General features: G+C 42.5%; 3 protein-coding genes, 3 non-coding genes and 1 pseudogene across 11 annotated transcripts; 4 read left to right on the top strand and 3 right to left on the bottom strand.

The window, feature by feature from the left end:
• Nucleotides 1–248: 248 nt before the first annotated feature.
• Nucleotides 249–9,664, top strand: spi (spitz). Of its 5 annotated transcripts, none has more exons than NM_134291.5 (3): nt 249–378; nt 5,797–5,992; nt 8,338–9,664. In NM_134291.5, the coding sequence occupies exon 3, from the start codon at nt 8,567–8,569 to the stop codon at nt 9,269–9,271; it is 705 nt and encodes a 234-aa protein (NP_599118.2). In that variant the 5' UTR covers nt 249–378; nt 5,797–5,992; nt 8,338–8,566; the 3' UTR covers nt 9,272–9,664. The 5 variants fall into 5 exon arrangements, with proteins under 5 accessions (NP_599118.2, NP_476909.2, NP_001027281.1 ...); NM_001032110.2 differs by lacking the exon at nt 249–378 and adding an exon at nt 1,977–2,029; NM_134293.3 differs by lacking the exon at nt 249–378 and adding an exon at nt 4,954–5,064.
• Nucleotides 7,300–7,382, top strand: mir-2b-2 (mir-2b-2 stem loop). The gene has a single exon (NR_048010.1). It is a non-coding gene; the product is annotated as a mir-2b-2 precursor RNA (primary transcript).
• On the top strand, nt 7,592–7,667 carry mir-2a-1 (mir-2a-1 stem loop). Its single transcript, NR_048008.1, has one exon. It is a non-coding gene; the product is annotated as a mir-2a-1 precursor RNA (primary transcript).
• Nucleotides 8,003–8,074, top strand: mir-2a-2 (mir-2a-2 stem loop). Its single transcript, NR_048005.1, has one exon. It is a non-coding gene; the product is annotated as a mir-2a-2 precursor RNA (primary transcript).
• Nucleotides 9,665–10,204: 540 nt separating the features above from the next.
• Nucleotides 10,205–11,701, bottom strand: CG13077 (uncharacterized protein). Of its 2 annotated transcripts, none has more exons than NM_136146.3 (3): nt 11,123–11,701; nt 10,864–11,056; nt 10,205–10,578 (listed from the first exon to the last, which is right to left on the bottom strand). In NM_136146.3, the coding sequence occupies exons 1-3, from the start codon at nt 11,426–11,428 to the stop codon at nt 10,268–10,270; spliced, it is 810 nt and encodes a 269-aa protein (NP_609990.1). In that variant the 5' UTR covers nt 11,429–11,701; the 3' UTR covers nt 10,205–10,267. The 2 variants fall into 2 exon arrangements, with proteins under 2 accessions (NP_609990.1, NP_001260592.1); NM_001273663.1 differs by having other exon boundaries at nt 11,123–11,404.
• Nucleotides 11,702–12,405: 704 nt separating this feature from the next.
• On the bottom strand, nt 12,406–13,634 carry CG13078 (uncharacterized protein). The gene is made up of 2 exons (NM_136145.3): nt 13,556–13,634; nt 12,406–13,236 (listed from the first exon to the last, which is right to left on the bottom strand). The coding sequence occupies exon 2, from the start codon at nt 13,224–13,226 to the stop codon at nt 12,558–12,560; it is 669 nt and encodes a 222-aa protein (NP_609989.1). The 5' UTR covers nt 13,227–13,236; nt 13,556–13,634; the 3' UTR covers nt 12,406–12,557.
• An 880-nt stretch (nt 13,635–14,514) lies between these two features.
• Tep5Psi (Thioester-containing protein 5 pseudogene) lies at nt 14,515–18,648 on the bottom strand (annotated as a pseudogene).
• Between the last annotated feature and the right edge of the window lie 208 nt (nt 18,649–18,856).

The raw sequence follows: 18,856 nt of genomic DNA, 5'->3' as shown, positions 1-18,856 counted from the left end.
CGTTACAAATATAAATAGAAATTAAACAACGTTTGGGATATTTAGAACTTAAGTCTGTAATGTTTAGGTGGATTCTTCTTGTTTTACTCCTCTCAAATAAATTTATGAATTGATTTTTATTTATAGTACATAAGAAAATGTAAAATTCAGTAAACAAATAAACTAATATTAAAGTTATCAGATATTTTTTTTAATTTCGCTTTACAGCACTGATTTTTATGCTGCCTCGCGATAGTGTCATCTCCCTCCAGCTAAAGTCTGGCAACACTTGTTCATTTAAGACGCGACACAACGAATTGTACTCTTTCAGTTTTTCAAAAAGAAAATGGCATGAAAACAGGCCAAAAAAGTGCGACAAACGAAGAGCTAAATCCCAAAGTAAGTGGTAAAGTAAGTGATAAACATCCAAATGAAAGCAACCCAAATGCATACATAAATGCGCGAGTGTGTGTGCTAAATTATAACAGTAGTGACTGTGTACCTTCACGGAAAAAGGGAAATGAAGACAGGAAACTGGGTTTTTTTACTCCAGATGACTATTTTTATTGAATTTACGCAGTTGCTGTACTAAATAGGCGAGTGTTTTTGTGTATGTGTGTGTGGGCGCCGCAAGCAGCAGTAAATTCTCCTGTGTGTATATGTGTTTTTTTTTTCTATGGCCGTCTCCTTTTTACACACACTAGCGCACAATACAGCTGCGCCTTGTTTTTTGCCGACATTTTTTCTGCTTAGTTTTATTTATTTTATTTCAATTAGGCAGACAAATTATTTTGCTCGCTTTGTGGAGCCATCAATGTGGGTTAGTAAGCTAAAGTGCTGCGTAAAATTGCGCTATTGTTTTATTTGCCAATTGTAGCGCAAAAAGTAAGCAAATTGTATACACACAAACGCCAGAGCGCATGTCGTGCAGACTTTCTCTCTTGCTCCAAATTGCGAGTGTATGCATCTGCGTTCGTGTGCGTGTGAGTACTGAAAACAACCGAATTTCATTCATTGCTCATTTCCGAGAAAAACTACACGCTACACTCGTCGCCATCTGCAATTGCACCTCTGTGTGCGTAAGTCACTGTATCACAAGTACATTATATGAACTATGTATATAGGAGCCGCTGCAGTTGTGCAACATGTTAATTGATTCCAGGGGCTGCTGGGCGTGGCAGGTGCAAAAGCCCCTTCCACCTGGCTTCTATTTACAGAAACTTCTTCCCACTTCCAGAGTTCAACATTCTTGCTCTTCCCGTCGCTTGACCGCGTTTTTCAAACATTCCACGAGCGGTCTTAGCACACTCACACCGGCACGCTATGTGTGTATACATACGTATGTACGTATATTGATTTCAATCAACTTTGAAGCGCGCTCTGGCCTTCTCCTTCGCTCATTCGGCGGTGTGCTATGCTCTGCCTGTCTCTCTCGTGCTCATCTGTCAATTGAGCACCACGTCCGTTTGTCGGCTCATCAGCAATTTACACAGACACACACTTCACCGCGCTGCATCCGTGTGGGTAAATTCCATTTCCTGTTTATAATATTGCGGCGTCTTGTCTGTCTGTCTGTCTGGCGTACAGCGGAGACGCAAACCAGCGTCCCTTTCGCCTTTCGTTCCGCTCATCTCGCTGCACAATGGATCGATCCTAAATAAGCATCTTTTAAAAAGTATTCAAAGTTTGTAAATCGTAACGCATAGCAAATATATTGTTATCGTCATAGTTTGTCATGGTTATAGTTTTGTTAGCTTATTTTTGTTATTCTAAACATTTTAAATTAATACTACATCTTTTTGCAAATCGGATATCCGTCTACTTTCGCTCTTATCCCACGTACATATCTCCCACTTACGATCATCCGCGAGTTTCGGTTCCGTAGCACGTTACCTTACGCATCGCAACCACTGTGCCGTTGGCATTGGAACGCTGACCGCTTTGCGGCTGGGAACGATGGGGAATCGGAACATCCGAATGCGACGCGCTCCGCTCTTATTCGAATTCCCAGCCTGATCCGGCTGTCACTGCTCTTGTTGTTGCGGCAGCGGTGAGTTGAGTAGTACAGTACGTGCCACTTCCTTTACATTCAGAAAAATAAAAATTGCTCACACACACTCATGCATGTATACGCCTAAAGCATACATAAACAGACGTTCCGGACAGACAGACAAACATTGAGTGGAGCGTTGGGAGGGGAGCGGTTGCTTGGCGTCTGCGCCGTGTGTTGTTGCTTTTATGCTGCCCCTACTTATTGTTCTTGTACAGTTGCAAAGCCACTCACATGCGTGTGTGTGTGTGTGTGTGGAGCCAAAACAGTGAAAACGAGTTTGATGTCTGGCTAGATATGGCAACTCTGTCGGCGAGTGCACATCCCCCCAACCCCAAGCCCCAAGCACCCGCTTATTAGAAGAGAAATACCGCAGAGCGTTGTTGTTGATTTTACGTAAGAAGGCCGTCGAACTCAGCATAGAAAATGGTGAGCGAAAGAAAGAGCGGCCGCGAGATAGATGAAATATGGGGGCCCACGACCAGAACCACAGCCAGAGAGAGTGTGCATGCAAATAGGTGCGAGTGTGTGCGTCTAATGATTACCGTTACTATTTGCATGTTGTCTAGTCAGACGTCTCGCGACCCAGACTGTGCGACCCACCAGGCAATTGGCGAAAAATTCTTCGTCGTGACCTTTCATCGTCATCGTTTCAACCGGACATCCAAGCTATATGCATATGTATGTATGTATGTGTGCGTGACAGTAATGTTGTTTATTGATTTTATTAGCATTGCCTTCGAATTGGCTTTCCGAATGAGCATACAAATATATACGACAATGACGGTAATGGCGGTAAAAACGTTAGCAAATTGCAAGAATGCACTGAAAAAAATTCATACAGTGGGGCAATTAAAAGTACATTAATGTCTCTAGGGCTCTAGGAACTCTGCTGGTTCGTAACATTTAGATTGCAGATATGAACTAACTAATATCGGCCAAATTACGCGAAAGAAAACCAATTACAAAGCGGTCTGGAGGAATCCTTCGCAAAGCATTGCTAGTGCTGTGACTGCAGCTGTACACTTGCCACTCAGTTGCGTGCATTTCTGCATTTCTGCCGGCTGTGGTTCAACGTCCTAAGCCGCACACAACAAGTGCAACAATTGTAACATCAACAAAGCAACAGAACACCGCAAAAGGGGCAGAAAAGCGGTGTGGCAAAGAAGCACAACTTGATGGGGGAATCGGATTGGGAATGGGAATGCACAAATGCAGAAGCGAAGCGACGAAGATGGCAAACGGAATGAGGGCAGGTCCTAGGGCAATCCATTAACATTTTGCCCATCGCCCATCCCCCATCATCATCGTCATCGTCATCGTCGTCATCTTCTTGGTATTATTGTACAGTTGAACCTGTAGCACTGAGTCCCGTCCCGCTGGGCTGTGAACTAAGCCGATTGATTGTCCAAATCTCACCAGAATCGAATTGCCATCCGGGTGACTCTTGGTTTCTTTCTTTTCCTGCCTTTTTCTACTTTTCTCCCGCTTTTGGATGCATTCCGACATAACCCAGAAAGCGTGTGCCAGGTTGTTGCTGTTGTGTCGCTTGTGACGTCAATTGGCTGTGGAATGGTGTCTGCGGCCCACATTGCGGACCGACTGCCCACCGGAAACGGGTAGTTGTGCCGCTTTCATACATGCAGTACATGTACATAGGTCGAATCCGCCTTATTAGAGGTGGAGAAACATCGATGATTCCTCGAAAAACATCGATGTTTGTGATTTTTTGAAAAAATCGACGACATCGACGTTGGCATTTCAGTAAAGGAATTCCAAAATCTCATTTACCTGTGAAAACCGCGCCCCAAATGTTTTAGATCGCGTATGGATTTTCCCAGAATATATACATAAAATAAATATATGTAATTTTATAACATAAAGTTACCTCTTGGGAGCTCTCGAAGCTGCAGCACACCTTTTTACCATATTTTTGAGTGAATGTGCAGTTATTGGAGAAACCCTCTTCCAGCCCTGATACGCGAATCTCCAGCAAGTTGCTCCCATTTCAAGGGGCGTTGAATCGCGAGAATCTGGAAAGTCAAAATAGCAATATTTATGGCAACGACATCGGTCGGAGCTTTATTTTTGGCGCGCTTCTCGAGCGGCCAGAAGAAATTTCCCGAGGAATGGAATGTTGTTTACTTGCGCGCCTGCGCATCGCATCCGCATCCTCAACCTTCGGCCAGTTCCATGAAATCTGCAGTGGGGCCGAACTCGTCTGGGTTTCATCCTGTTCGTCCTGTTTGTCCGGCTACCTGCCCCGCCCCTGCGCACCGCCACGCCCTCCGCTCTCGAGCGCATTTTTCCTCTTTTTTTTTGTGCTTTTGCACCGCCGCTCTGCGTCGCTTCTTGTTTGTGTGCCTTTTGCTCCGCCAAGCTTAAAAGTGGCGGCGTCGGCGACGTCGTGTCAATAACATGTTGATCCTACATCGTGCGAAATCTTCTGGCAACACCAAAACAAAAACCAAAACAAGAGAGAGCCCTTTTTACGAAGCGTAACTACTCAGATATACCCTTTAGTCCAATAGGTAATATCATTTGTTTGCAATGACAGCTATAGGTGAGTGATTCCTATTGAATTTTGTATTGTGTGGCTTGACATTAATGGAATAATATTAATTTAAGATTTAAACGAGTAAAGTAGCTTCTGAGGCAATTTATTTGAGTAATTATGCAAAGTGTATTTTGGAAAAATTCTTTGCCTAAGAGCCCATCACCGTATACCCAATTAACTCTCCAAGTAACGGGTATACAACAACATACAGCATGAGCTCGAAAGCCGCTCGCCACTTTGTTGTTATTATGCCGCATTTTTAGAGGAGAGACTTTGTCGCTCTCGTTCTCTCCCGCTCAGCGTGAGCCAGGGAATCTCGCTCTGCTGAAAAACACCTCCATCTTCAGAACCAATTTTGTTGTTGTTCGGCATTCGGTTTTCGAATCTTTGGCGGTGCGGTTGTGTTTTTTCGTGTGCGCGGTGTGCGTTGTCGGCGTTCTGCCCCCTAATGTTGTCCAAGTTTAAATGCAAACAGTTGGTAATTTGTGAAGATAAAGCATAGTGAATTGGTGTTTTAGTGAGCAGTGTTTCATTTAGCTTGGTGTTGGGCAAAAAAAATAGGTTTTAACGCCTACACGCGGTGTCTTCGAATTTTCCCATCTTCTGCGTCTTTTCTGCTTTCACTGTATTTGTGTTGGTGTGATATATTTCGCATTCGGCTGTTGGCGCTTCTCGCATACCGACGCATAATCAATTTTCTTTTTGAACTATTAAAACTTTTGTTTGGTTTTGGAATATACATATATGTATGTGTGGTCCGCGCCCCGTTTCATTTGTCGCTTGTGCAAAATTCTTAGAATTCCTCACAACATTCCCGCGCACACACACACGCATGGTACATATATACATACATAATTTATCCCCTGAAAGGCATGGAGTAAGAGTGAGATGGCGAAGCGAGAAAAAGAGAGCGAGAGCTGAAGCGTTGGTGGTGTGTGTGTGCGAATATGCACGTATACGCAACACACCTCAAAAGGTTGTTGTCTCTGCTAAATGCGCATTCTTTGGGCTCTCACGCCTTTTCTGCTCTCTCCTCTCTCGATTTAAAACTTGTAGGACTTGTTTCTTGAGCTTTTTTGCGAAAACATAAAAACCGGTAAATTTTTTTTCGAAACTGCAGGCAGAGAAAAGAGAGCGAGCTGTGTTGTTGTTCCTGTATTGGCATTTTTTACCTTAACCATATTTTTCACACACTTTGCTTTCCTTACAGTTTTCTAAACACACACACATACAGAAACGAGAAGAGCCAACGAACTCGCAGCGACGCCCAAGAATGAAAGAGAGCAAGGCAACATGAAAATTACAGCAACAACAACTGGCTTGCCGAAGAAGTTGTAAAAGACGCAAGAGCAGAAGAAGAAGCAGCCACAACAGTATTTTTTATTAGCGGGTGTTTTTGTTGTCATGTATGTATGCACACTTTTTGCCGTCCACACTCTAATATAGTTGATCGTTGTTGTTGTTGCTGTTGTAATTATTGTGATGCTTGTATATATTGCTGTTGTTGCTATCGTGCTAGTTGGCTCATTCCCCCATTATTGAAATGTACTACAAGATCATCGAACTTTCGTCAATTGCTATTTGCGAAAACCAACAAAATATTATAAACGGCCGCCGCTGATCTTGACCTACACGCTCGCAAGTTCAGCGCATTTTATATGGCTATTCAACTTGACTTTACGCTCATTACCTTACTTCGACTTCCTCTCGCACACAAACGCACATACATGTGTATATACATACATTTGTGCATGTGTACATGCATGCGACGTATCACATGTATTTATGAACATAAAAGCAGCGGCGGTGGATTTAATTTTTATAACGGAAATTTTAATAAGCTGCCCGCTTGCCGCGCGTGAGCGAGAAAGAGAGGGTAGAGAGTGCAGCAATTGTTAACCGTAAAAGCATTCTAATACATAAATAAGTCTCCACACCCAACGTATAACTGTTTTTGCATTGCACCACAGTGGGCGCTCGAAATGGTGAACAGCATTCGTCTTTTCATATAAAAAGTTTTTGTTTTGCTCACATTTTAAAGTGATTGAACTTCGTCAGTAATGCATTTAAAATTTTTCGATAAAATCGATTATTTAAATGATCTTCTGGAGGATCAACTGAATTCGGTTCTTCCGTTTTGTTATTCATCGTTTGCATTTCTTATCAGTTTGAATTCCCGAACTTGAACTCAGAAATCATCTAAAAACAAATTTGGCGTCAAATTGCCAAAGGCTGGCGCCAAAATTATGTTTACATTTTTATTATAATTATTTGGGGTGCATTGCTTTTTGCCCTCTTTCAGTGTTGTTCTTCGGTGTTGTGTGCGTTTGTGTCTGTTGAATTTTGTTGTTGTTGTTGAAACAATGGCCAGTCTATAGCGTAGATATGTACGAAATTGTCCCATTCACTTGCGCTCGCTCTGTCGCCATTCATTGCAATCAACATTTGCGTATTATCTATCACCAGTACCAGTAGTCTCATCATCATAATCATCATTATCGTCGTCGTCGTCATGATCGTCATTATCATCGTGTTGTAGTCTCGTCGTCGCATTTATTTATTTACGTACTTTTTTCATATTTGTTTATTGTGCCGTGGCTGCAAAAAAGTACAAGGCTCAAAGCCGACGGCCGTGAGAACGTTGCAAAAAGACCCCTAGAAGAATCTGAATCTGAATCTGCACCTCGGCTCTCATCGAATCGAAACAGGAGAATTGTGTCATTCTTCAAAGTGGTTGTGAAATGTTTGCCTTTTTATGCCTATTCATATCACAGCCAGCTTTGAGGAGCGACGCGATGCTCAAGGCAAAAAAAAAATCAATCAAAAAACAATTTGAAAATTCCAAAAAAAAAGCATAATTGAACACAAAAAGTATAAAAACGGTAACAAGTGTCTGATTTTGTTTATATCATTACATGAGCATGAAAACCAAAATTGAAAATTCTGAACTCCCGCAGTCAAGTATCCCGAAACCTCAATCAATAAAACTATATTGGCGCATTCATGCTGGGCTCTCAAAGTGGTTGTGAAATGCATTTCCGCTTTGCGCGGCATATCACAGCCAGCTTTGATGAGCTTAGCGTAATGTATCGTACATCAAATCATAATAATACCTCCCGCCACATAATTCACACGCCCATCATAAATAAAACACACTATGTCCGCCTCAAATCTGTATAATATTTGTAGTGAAATGCAATCGGAAAATAAACGCGGCTAACAGAGATCTGAATTCGGAACAACGGGGGACAGATGCATGCCACAGCACCGAAAAATGGCTCAACTGGTGGACTGGCACCTCAGACTTAGGGGGCCCTATCGAACTGACTTACACACATGCGGTGCAATATTGTTACTAACCATGTTACTAATTCATAAAGTTAAGGAAACTGTTCCTTACCTGTACGATGTTGATTATCTAAGCCTCATCAAGTGGTTGTGATATGGATACCCAACGCATATCACAGCCAGCTTTGATGAGCTAGGATAATCAACGGGAGACAACGTAAATGAAATTTTAAACCGAAAGTGAATTGGATGTGAAGAAAGGAGTAAAATTTGCTGATTGTAACATAACTACTATTCAAAGCGATCTATTATAGTTTATACTTTTATAAATACATACATATATAATTATGATTTTACGCAGTTTGATTTTCCCCCTTCTGTTGAGTACACAGTTTTAGAGTTAAAAACCATCGATGGTGCTTGGAGACTACTGGCCACTAATGTCTTTCCATCTTCCCCACAGATACACACATCACCCCTAACTCAACGTTTACGTTCCACCAGCAGCATACCTATGTAGAGAAACCCGATTCCAAAGAGATTTGACGACGCCCTAGCAGCGGACAACGAATATTCTAATTTATTTATGTGATAGTCACTAGTTTTAATATTCTTAAGCTTTTAAACAACCAAACGTTGCACGCCAAAAAACGAACAAGCCGATACGCTACGCTAAAAAGCTACAAATTGTAATGCATTCCACAATGAGTGTACAACATGGGCTGGTTGCCCTGGTACTGATCGGCTGTCTGGCACATCCGTGGCACGTCGAGGCCTGCTCCAGCCGTACGGTGCCCAAGCCGCGCTCTTCGATCTCCTCGTCCATGTCCGGCACGGCATTGCCGCCGACCCAGGCTCCAGTCACTAGTAGCACCACAATGCGCACCACCACGACGACCACGCCCAGGCCCAATATTACATTCCCCACATACAAATGTCCGGAAACCTTCGATGCCTGGTACTGTTTGAACGATGCCCATTGCTTTGCGGTGAAGATAGCCGATCTACCGGTTTACAGCTGCGAGTGCGCGATTGGCTTTATGGGACAGCGATGCGAATACAAGGAGATCGACAATACTTACCTGCCCAAGAGGCCGCGTCCGATGTTGGAGAAGGCGAGCATTGCCAGTGGAGCCATGTGTGCCCTGGTATTTATGCTGTTTGTCTGCCTGGCCTTCTATTTGCGCTTCGAGCAGCGGGCTGCCAAGAAGGCCTACGAACTGGAGCAGGAACTGCAGCAGGAATACGACGATGACGACGGCCAGTGCGAGTGCTGCCGCAACCGGTGCTGTCCAGATGGCCAGGAGCCAGTCATTCTGGAGCGCAAGCTACCCTACCACATGCGGCTGGAGCACGCGCTAATGTCCTTCGCCATTCGACGCAGCAACAAGCTGTGAGCGGAGCGAACTATGGAAACTATGAAAAGATATAGAAAGTCGAATTTCGAATATGCCTTGCCCAACACACAATTCTTAACTGGGCTTTAGTCGATAGCTGATAACTCCTATTTACCTACCGCATGCTAAAGATCTGTTCACCCGATTCTATATAGAGATCTTGACTTTCTCTTACCAAAAGTTACCCAGAAAGGGGGTTTTAAAGCCAGACAGCCTTGTATTACCCAATTGACTATGAATTTTAATACCTAACGCTAGCTATTTATTATTACTGCTAACTGATATACGTATCACACACACAACGCGACACACGCGCCAAGTATTATTTATTGCGAGAGATTTAAGAAGAAATGATATGGATTTTCTAAATAAACATACGAAACTGCACCATGCAAAATACACGGTTTTTTAATTTAAGGTGCCGGAAGTCAAGATCTTCTTTTTACGGGGCTTCAAAAGTTTGGACTTATTTGGGACAGTTACTATCAATTATGCGGCCTCCAAGTGTCACAAACCGATCAGATAAAAAACCCGGTCATGTTTTGGATTTTAAAATGATGCATGCTACCCAATGCTGTTATAGGAAAATGAATAATAGTATAACTTAAATTATAAATGATCATAATTTTGATTGATTAATTCAAATGCTGGCTTTTTGAGTGAGCGGTTAAACTTAAATGCAAATTGCAGTGTATCTAATAGTCAATTCATTACTTTTTCAGACCTTATCAAATCAAATCAATCAAAAGGGTGGTTATATAACTTTTACAGGGGGGAGTACCGGACGATGAAAGTCTGACCGCTGGTTAACCGGGTTTTCCCTAATGAGGCATTGTAAAAATACTTAGTCATGTTTATGGATCACACGTTGTACCAATAAACAGGTATAAAATTTTGAATCGTTGTTGGTATAGTTGGATAGGTCGATAAAATGGGGTTTTAGAAAAAATTACATTTATTTATCTACATACATTCGAGTGATTCTTTTCATCCTATCTAAAACTGTTGCGATATATTTTTGCATTTCTGATAGAGTGCCTTCATCGGTCCGTAGCTCGACAGGACCAACGATATGAGGGTGAGGCACTTCATCAGGATTTGGAAATCCGTCTCACTTCGGCTCTTAAAGTAGCCCGTCTGGTAGCCATAGTACTGGGTCACCAGTGCGATCACAAAGCACGCGAATCCCAGGAAGTTGTGGAACGTCTTGTTCAGCAATGGTGTGATTAGCTTCTTGATGCGGCTGGAGAAAAGTGCAGCCAGTCCCGAGGACATGGCCAGAATGCACAGTACGAAGGCGGTCATCCCTGTTGGCGAGAAGGGAATCTATTAGTGAGTGCCTTTTAGGATTTTTGTTGCCTGTTAGGTGATCATTAAATGTACTACTAAAAAGATAGTAAGAAAGCGATAAAACTAAAGTAAATATGGAAAATGGGGGCGTTTGTTCAACAAATAACAAATTAAGTACTAGCTTAGACTGGGAAGCACCAAGAAATGGATCCTTGGAACTATTCTATTCCACTGTTTTATTCTAATGTATTAGACATCTGCTGCTATTTAATAGGCATTGTGCGTGTCTGTACTCTACTCACCCAGCCTCCCATGTGTCGATTGCAGCAAAAACCCCTTTTGAATCATCTTGATAAGAGCACCAGCTGCCCCGCAACCGCCTCCCAAAGTCAGGAGCACCCAGTGAATGGTGGTCTTCGTCTGGCGCTTGTATCCATTTGTCAGCACATTGCCGCCGTAGTGGATCATGACGCCCTCGGCCATGAAGAAGGAGAACTGTGGTGTGGAATGAAGATCTTCAGTGCCCGCTTAGACGGTGATGGTGATCCCCCAACTATTTACCCCGATGGTCACTAGCCAGGCATGCAGACCCGTGCCCGAGAGCCCCGTTCGCAGCGTGAGATAGGAAATATAGATGGTGATAAATCCAATGCACATCTGGTTGAGAACGTTAAGGAAGTACTCCAGTCTCTGGAGGCGATTCTCGGCCTCGTGGCCGGACAGGGAACCGTGGGCCATTTTCGAATAGCGACGCGGGGATTCGATCGGAATAAATGTGGGTCGGCGTGGCGTATCCGTCCGGAGCGTGCTGCCGTAGTCGGCGGATGTCTGAGTTCTACTAAGCACTGGCTGCTTACTCTCGGACATTGTGTAGTTTCAGTTTTCAGTTTTTCGCTTGCCGGCCTTTATCAGTGCGCGCTGGAATAATGTTATTTTCGTGTTAACATTCATACATTTGTCGACTGATAATAATGCCTGCCACTTTTCACAGACAAATTGCGGCAAATTTTTTATTATTGGCAAAACCAGTCGTGTGCTCAAGCTACGACAGCAATTAAAGTTTTAGAATTCGACCGATACGATACGCTCAATGAACTTGGTTAATCAAACCATTTGGTCGAATGTTTATGAGCAACTGGCGAAGCCATTCTTGCAGCGTCATTTACAAGTTGACTGGACTTGACCACAAGATTATTTAACTCGCCATTCCTATTCATATCGGTTTACGCTCCGGGAAGCTATCAAAGTGCAGCCAAAACCGCAACTAGACCTTCGCTCGTATGCCATTTTCAAATTTGCGATGCCGCGCAAAGTCTTGCTGCGATAGGTATTCGTTTCAATTTGCACTTATCAACACTAAACTAAAATTTAATGCAACAGTGATGGCCGTTTAGCTCTAAAATATCTATATATATCTAAGTCAATGTGCAATATTTGGTACTGCGTTGGTTCCTAAAAGTACGTTGCTTTTTATTGAGAGTTTCTTTTTTATTCCATAAAAAAACCCATAAAGAAAGCTTTAGAATTGGACGGATTGCCAACCCCTCAAAATACGTTGCATACCTAAATTGCTTATTTGGGTGCCATAACATTTATCTTTTGCAAGTGAGCGTATGCGTAGTTATCTTTTGCAATTACGTTTTTATACTTTAAGGTGCTACGTAAGCCCCCCTTCTCTTTGCAAGAAGAAAACCAAATATTTAATATTTATTTAACTGATAAAAGCAATTCTTGCTTGACATATTTTATTTTTTGACAGTAACACGGTCGTTTGTTTTAGTTAAATTGTGAAACACATTCTTTTTTTGGAACTTAGAGAAAAACCCAAAAAAACGATATATTTTAATGTAAATAAGTCGTAGTCATTTTTTATTTTTTTCTTAGTCATTTGATTTATCCTTATGATAACATTAGTTTAATATATAAATAGCAAATAGTCTAGCTTAGCTTAAGTGCACTATAGATATACAGGATTAGGGATAATCGACAGGCGTTCCTAACTGGCCAGGCTACCAATCTTCTGGTAGAGCGACTTAATGGCGCCAATGCTGGTTAGGACCATTAGGACCATAGTGACGACCTGCATGAGGACAACGAAATCCTGTCCTTGTCCCCTGAAAATTCCAGTCTGTGTGTATCCGTAAAACTGCGCCATCATGGCGATCACGAAGGCGGTGAAGCTGAGGACCACATGGAAGGTCTTGTTGACCAAGGGTGAGATGGTCCTGCTCAGGCATCTCGCCAGGAAGGCGACCAGTCCACTCAGCAATGAGATCAGACACAGGACGAAGGCGGCGAAACCCAGGCGGGCATGTAACGTGACGCTGATTGACCAATCGTCACGTATTAGTTGAATCAAACAGCCGGCCACGCCCATGCCTCCCCCAAGGATCTGAAGGACCACGTGAAAGGCAGTCTTGTAATTCCGGGAGTAACGCACAGTTAGCCAACTGCCGTCGTAGAAGCACATCATTCCCTCGGCCATCAGGAACACAAAACCGAAGGTAACCAGCCAGGCATGCAGGCGAATGCCCGAGAGGTCCTGGCGCAAGCAGGTCCAGCTGATCCAAATGGTGACGAATCCTATGCACAGCTGGTTGATCACATATAGCGCCGATTCTATATGCTGGAGCACTGAGGTTGGTTTTGTTTTGTCATCGCTCATTGTGGCGTTGCTTTAGAATTGTTTCACAGAAATTGTAATTGCAATTTCAAGAAATTGGTAATTGAAATTTCAAGAAATTGGAAATTTTAATTTTAATTTCACAAACACTGTTATTGTAGTTTAATTTCACAAAAGTTGTATGTTTTTAACCTAGTTTCATATAAATTCTAGGAAAAGATGCAACCTTTAAATTCCTATTGTAGTTGCCAGGAATCGCTTAAATATCCTTTTTAAGGATTCTTATTAATCGTTTTCCAATAAATAAATGAATAGAGCCTTTTGTTTCAAAATTCAAAGGATTTTTAAGGATTCTTCCTTATGTGAACTACCTTTTTCGACTATCGATCCGCCGTGCATTAGCTATTACAAGCCACTATGCGCAACTGAGGTTTTTATTGCCTTCACAATGGCTTTGTGACTTTCACTAGACTGACATACAATTTGTTTGCTATCGAGTTATCAGCGAAACATTTTGGGTGCCCCATTCTAATGCAGTTGACTTAAAGGATTATACAATATTATTGAGTGGTCGGGGCTGCATGTACACGTTCGCAGTATCGTCGGCGAGGAGATCTAATCGACCTTATCGACATCCATTCATTCACGCATCGATGCCGGGGCTTTCGGCACCGAAGTAAAACAGGATTACCATTCACGGGCGCTCGAATATGCGATCGCACTCACGTTGAACATTCCACGAAAACGTCATGAGCCGGGGTCTAAATTTAGAGGGGTTATTAATATTAATTAGACTCTCGTCACTCGAGTGCTCGCCCACTCGCGATCCACTTATTGATAATATACATAATACTCATGTAGTCCTCCTGTCGGATCGCAAGTCAGCAGCGCCTTATCGGAATGCAAAATCGCACGTACCAGATAAAAGTTACCACCTACTTGAAAATATAGAAACATTGTTGATGTCTTTGGGCCAAATGTCTGAGCAGGCAAGTTGAACCTTAGCCAGTCAATAAGTCACTAAGACCGAAACAGATAGATTCTGAACCATCCACGCGCCTTAAGCACTGTGGTTGTGATAAACCATACTCATTTTGATCAAATTAGCTAGCGCAATGTTTACAAATACTTTTTGCTGACTCAGCGGTTTCATATCGGCGATCTGACATTGAAGGTGATTAAGGTATATTGGATTTGACTTTGAGTAGTACCATAAAAATGCGGGCTATTGGAAGCGTGGTGCCCTGATTAATATGACACGGCTTGATTTACGAGGCTGTGGACTCAAGACTGGAACTTTAAGTGCCTTTAAAGTCGTCGAGCTCCAATTTTAATATTGATAATATTCGGTTGCCTTCCGGCCATAATTATCATAGATAACTAAACTGGAAGGCTTAAAATTGGTCACTTCATGTGTTATGTACGCCTCGACGGGAATGCATTTGCTTTCATTCTTGGCCAGACTTTCGAAGTGGACAATGACCACGGAGTCTTCATTCTTGGTATCCACGGACTGCGTGAAAAATGGATAATTTGACGGGGTTATATTATCATTCAAAGAGTTGCAAACTCACCCCAACTCCTTCGACATCCCGAATTCTCTTGAAGCTCGATTTATCCGAGCTGTATCCAGAGATCAAGGACACCTCCAAAACGGCCATATTCGAGGCATTTGTGCTCCTCTCCACGAACTCCACGCACACGACTGCCTCCATTTTCGATGACAAACTGCCGGACTTGAGCGTAGTCTGAATACCGAAGCTTGGATTTTACTCCTTCACCTTCTCCTTGACTTCGTAACCATAACATATCTGGATGAGAGCTCCCCAGTTCCCTTGTGTCCGAACCTCCAGTCGTTTGGTGTCCTGATGGAAGTTAATCGGCTGGGTCAACAGATTGAATGCCACCAATTTTTCGGATATGTCTTCGTTGCTGATGCTCACTTCCCAAGCCGTTGGATTGTAGTCCCACTTTTCAGCATACTCAATCAGGGCTGTGAGGCCAACAACTGTCTTCTGGCTGGACTCGAATTCTCCATGAATATTTCTCTGGTCTAAAAACCATCGAACGGTGCTGATTGCTGACTCTGGCCTATCTACTTTCGAAGCCATGAGGAGCAGGGCATATAAGGTGATCTCCACATCCTGAGGACTTCCGTTCCGCACATCCTCTGCCCACCAAATTTGATCATTTTCCTGCATTGCCACGGATCTAAGTTGCGACACAAGTTGATCAGATTCCGGAGCCTGCGATGCGTATATGGCCATCGATTTGGCCAATGTCAATGTTTCATCTGTTTCATCGATCTAAGGAAATTAACCGACTTGTTTATGGCTATCGTATTGGGTTTGGCTTGTTTCTGGAGAGCCAACAGGACACTGGATGTTAAGAAGAGAGTACTGCCGGATCTTGAGAAGTATTTGAAATCCTCCGTGAAACTTCCGTCTTTATGCTGGCGGCTAAGCAGAAATCTGTATCCCTTTTGCAAAATGGTACGATCTATATATATGAGTGCCCTAATGTCGTGCAAATATCGCAGGACGTAAGAAGTAAACCAGATGGATCCATTGGCTTTCGGAGGGTCAAAGTAGCTAAAGCTTCCATCTTCGTGGAAATAGTTTAGTATCTTTTGATAGCCCTCTCTGAAGTTACTTTTGATTCGGGTGTGCAAAGCTTTATCGAGCTTTTTGGTTCGATTAAGGTAGTTCCACACCAAAAAGTTGACTAACATTTTGGACATGGTCAGTTCGCCAGTGCCGTCCGGTATTGAACTATCCAAGTTTTGGAGGATCGGGACAAGAGGGTCACTAAATAAACTAAACTCGACCAGTCTGGAGTTTGGGAGGTCCATATGAAAGCTGCTTCTGTACTCCTGATTGTCCTTTAGGTTCACTAAGAGGGCACGATTGCTATATTCGATTTCTCTTTCCTTGTCTTCGATAATCATTAGCGACCTATAAACAGTAGTGTATTTAACTGAAGAGGTTGCTCTAAAATCGAGTGGAATAAAGTTTCCTGTGTACTTGGGGCAGAATTTAAAAAAAAACACGCTTTTGGCTCCGTATTCGTCGATTTCAAAAAGTTGTCTCTGACTATGTTCCAAGGAATCTTCAAACCCATATGCTTCATTATCCAGTGCCAACTCCACTTTAAAAAAAAAACAGGTAAAAAACAGGTTGACGATCAAAACCGGAATTCTGACCGTTTCTCCTAGTTTCACTGAGTACGGCAAGTGAATGAAGAGCGAGTAGGGCTTGATTGTTCTGATTTGTGTAAGGTTACTTTGGAAGATACCCAATCCTTTTTCCGGATGCAAAGAGAAACCCTTGACTATCCAGGTGCCCAAGGTGTCGGGAAGCTTTATTTCCAGATCCGTCACCTCTTTCTGGGATTTTCTTATATCCGTAAACAGCCAAGTTTCAGTAGTTTTCATAGGATATCGTAGGGGAGATTTTCCATATTTGACCGATATCGAACGCGCAGATACGTATTTGTCTGCATCAAATAAATTCCATTAGGACTCTATTGTAATAAAGTATTTTTATATAGTTACCCATGTCGAAATATCGAAAAATTCTTTCCTTGATCTGCGCGTTGGTCATGGTGACGAGACCAAGACGCGATCCGGGAATATCTTCGTAGGTGTGCAAGTAGACATCCTCCAATTGCTCTTCCAAATAGGACAGATCGATATCATGATTCCTGGGAAGTTCCGTTGGGGGCTTGTTAAATAGCAAAGCATTTGACAGTTTATTGGTGTAAAACTGATAATCAAGATTGTCATGTTTTATGTCATCTGTCTTTATTCTCCCTGAAATCCTTTCGTCGATCGCCAGGATACCGACATAGGAATTGGTTTCCGTTCTGATTCTTAGCTTGATTTCTTCTTCAGGATATCCAGTGCTTAGAGCAGAAAGACTCATGAGAACTTTGTATTGCGACTTGGTGTACTGAAGGACACCCTGATCGTCCACATAGTAGGCGTAGATATTAAAATGGGGCGCTGTGAGATGCCTAGGTGAAGTTGTAAACCGTCTTGGGCTCGTCGAACTCAACTCTTTCGGTGTGGAGTATAAGACTACGGGCAACTATGTTGTATATGAAGTACGTGATGGGTGCGTTGGAATTCAGGGTCACCCGGAACTCATCGCCAACAACCAAAGCACCTGGAAAACCTTTGTCATTCTTGCGTCCATGGATCTGAAGGAAGAAATTCACATCTATCCGCGGTGTGAAATAAGCATTTGTCACATCTATCATGAAGCCCATCGATTGTGCAATTGTTTGCTGGATTCGCTGTTCTTCGCCCTTATACTCCACTGATATATCGTAGTATGCCAAATATTTATCGTTTTTTGGGAAATCAGAGAGGTTTGCCTGGAATACGTAAAGTCCCGATTTATTCAACTGGCCGTCGAACTCAAAACGCTTCCTTTCGTCAACTTTTCTCAATTTCGTGAAATAGCAATCCCCTTTTTCCATTTCTTCGCTGTAAATAAGCTGGAATGGATTTAAAGCAATATAACGATTTTCAAGCAAGTAAACGTATGTGGTCTTAGTGACTTTTTCCCCACTATCACCATCCTCCACCGCCGCCTTTATTGTGGATATATACGTGGTCTGGATTGGAGCTTTGTGCTTGGCAATGTCGGTCAGATCTATGTGAAAGGTGTCCAGACCTTTGACCACGTCACCTTTTGCTGTTATTATTCCGTGTTTAACTTAATCTTAATCTTCTCTTCCGTTCAGGGGATTGCAACTTAAATTATTTAAAAAACCATACATACTACTTCCCAACTTACTTGGCTCTAAGAACTATCTTCATCTCGTTCTCCTTTATACTGGAGAACTTAGGGCTTTACGTAAAGAAAGGTGAATGTACTCGATCGAGCTCCGTATTCGGCACCATCTGCATCTTCGAGACTCAACTCCCACTGTCCACGAGTTGCCTTCTTGGACAAGTGAAATTGCCCGGATAGATACTTTGTCAGTTACTTTGCTTTTCCTGGCCTTATCAACCTTATTTCTTTCGGGATCCAAGAGGCAGATAACCACATCTTCGGCATAAGTATCTGGTCGAAGTTGTTCATTTAGAACCAAAACGCGATAGTTGATCATATCTCTAGGGATATAATCGTCCTTGTCAATTAGTATGATGACCACTGGAGTATCGTGTTGGAAGTAAAGACTAATGGAGTTCTGAAACTTAAGCCCCGACACTCCTTCAGCAGTCAGCGCACAGTCACCCGAGGAAATGTCAGGCACTTTAAAGGTGTCCTCTTTAATCTCTCGGTCCGTGGGTAGATCCACGGTTTGGGAAGCATTATGAGATGGCAAGTTTCAGGATGACTGGTTCTTTGGTGTGATAAACGGCAACGGTTACTTTAAAGTCCCGATTAGGGATTATGGTTAAGGGCGCCACTACACTATACAGTCTAAAAATGAATGAAGATGTGCAGAATATTATATTAATTTAATCCCTTATACTATAAGTAAAAATATTCTTAAGCTTTTCTTGACTCTGAGTATCTTTGTGAAATGAGTAGATAGTTAAATAGTACTGTAGTGTTAAAATGATTTGTCGTCAGAACTTTAGAATATATATATGATTATATGATACAAACAAGCTTTTCAATTTTATAGTGTTAAATAGTGTTTAACTTACCCCACAT

The sequence above is a fragment of the Drosophila melanogaster genome, chromosome 2L (genome assembly GCF_000001215.4).
Source record: "Drosophila melanogaster chromosome 2L".
In the NCBI taxonomy this organism is placed as follows: Eukaryota; Metazoa; Arthropoda; class Insecta; order Diptera; family Drosophilidae; genus Drosophila; species Drosophila melanogaster.
The sequence above is the reverse complement of the archived record's forward strand: the minus strand, read 5'-3'. Positions and strand labels throughout refer to the sequence as shown.

Excerpts from the sequence above, each read along its gene's own strand:
- CG13078 (NM_136145.3), bottom strand. The coding sequence starts at position 13,226 with ATGAGCGATGACAAAACAAAACCAACCTCAGTGCTCCAGCATATAGAA.
- CG13077 (NM_136146.3), bottom strand. The coding sequence starts at position 11,428 with ATGTCCGAGAGTAAGCAGCCAGTGCTTAGTAGAACTCAGACATCCGCC. Across the intron at positions 11,057-11,122 it reads CCTGGCTAGTGACCATCGGG|TTCTCCTTCTTCATGGCCGA; the intron begins GTAAATAGTTGG and ends TCCACACCACAG. Across the intron at positions 10,579-10,863 it reads ATCGACACATGGGAGGCTGG|GGATGACCGCCTTCGTACTG; the intron begins GTGAGTAGAGTA and ends TCTCGCCAACAG.
- spi (NM_057561.6), top strand. The coding sequence starts at position 8,567 with ATGCATTCCACAATGAGTGTACAACATGGGCTGGTTGCCCTGGTACTG.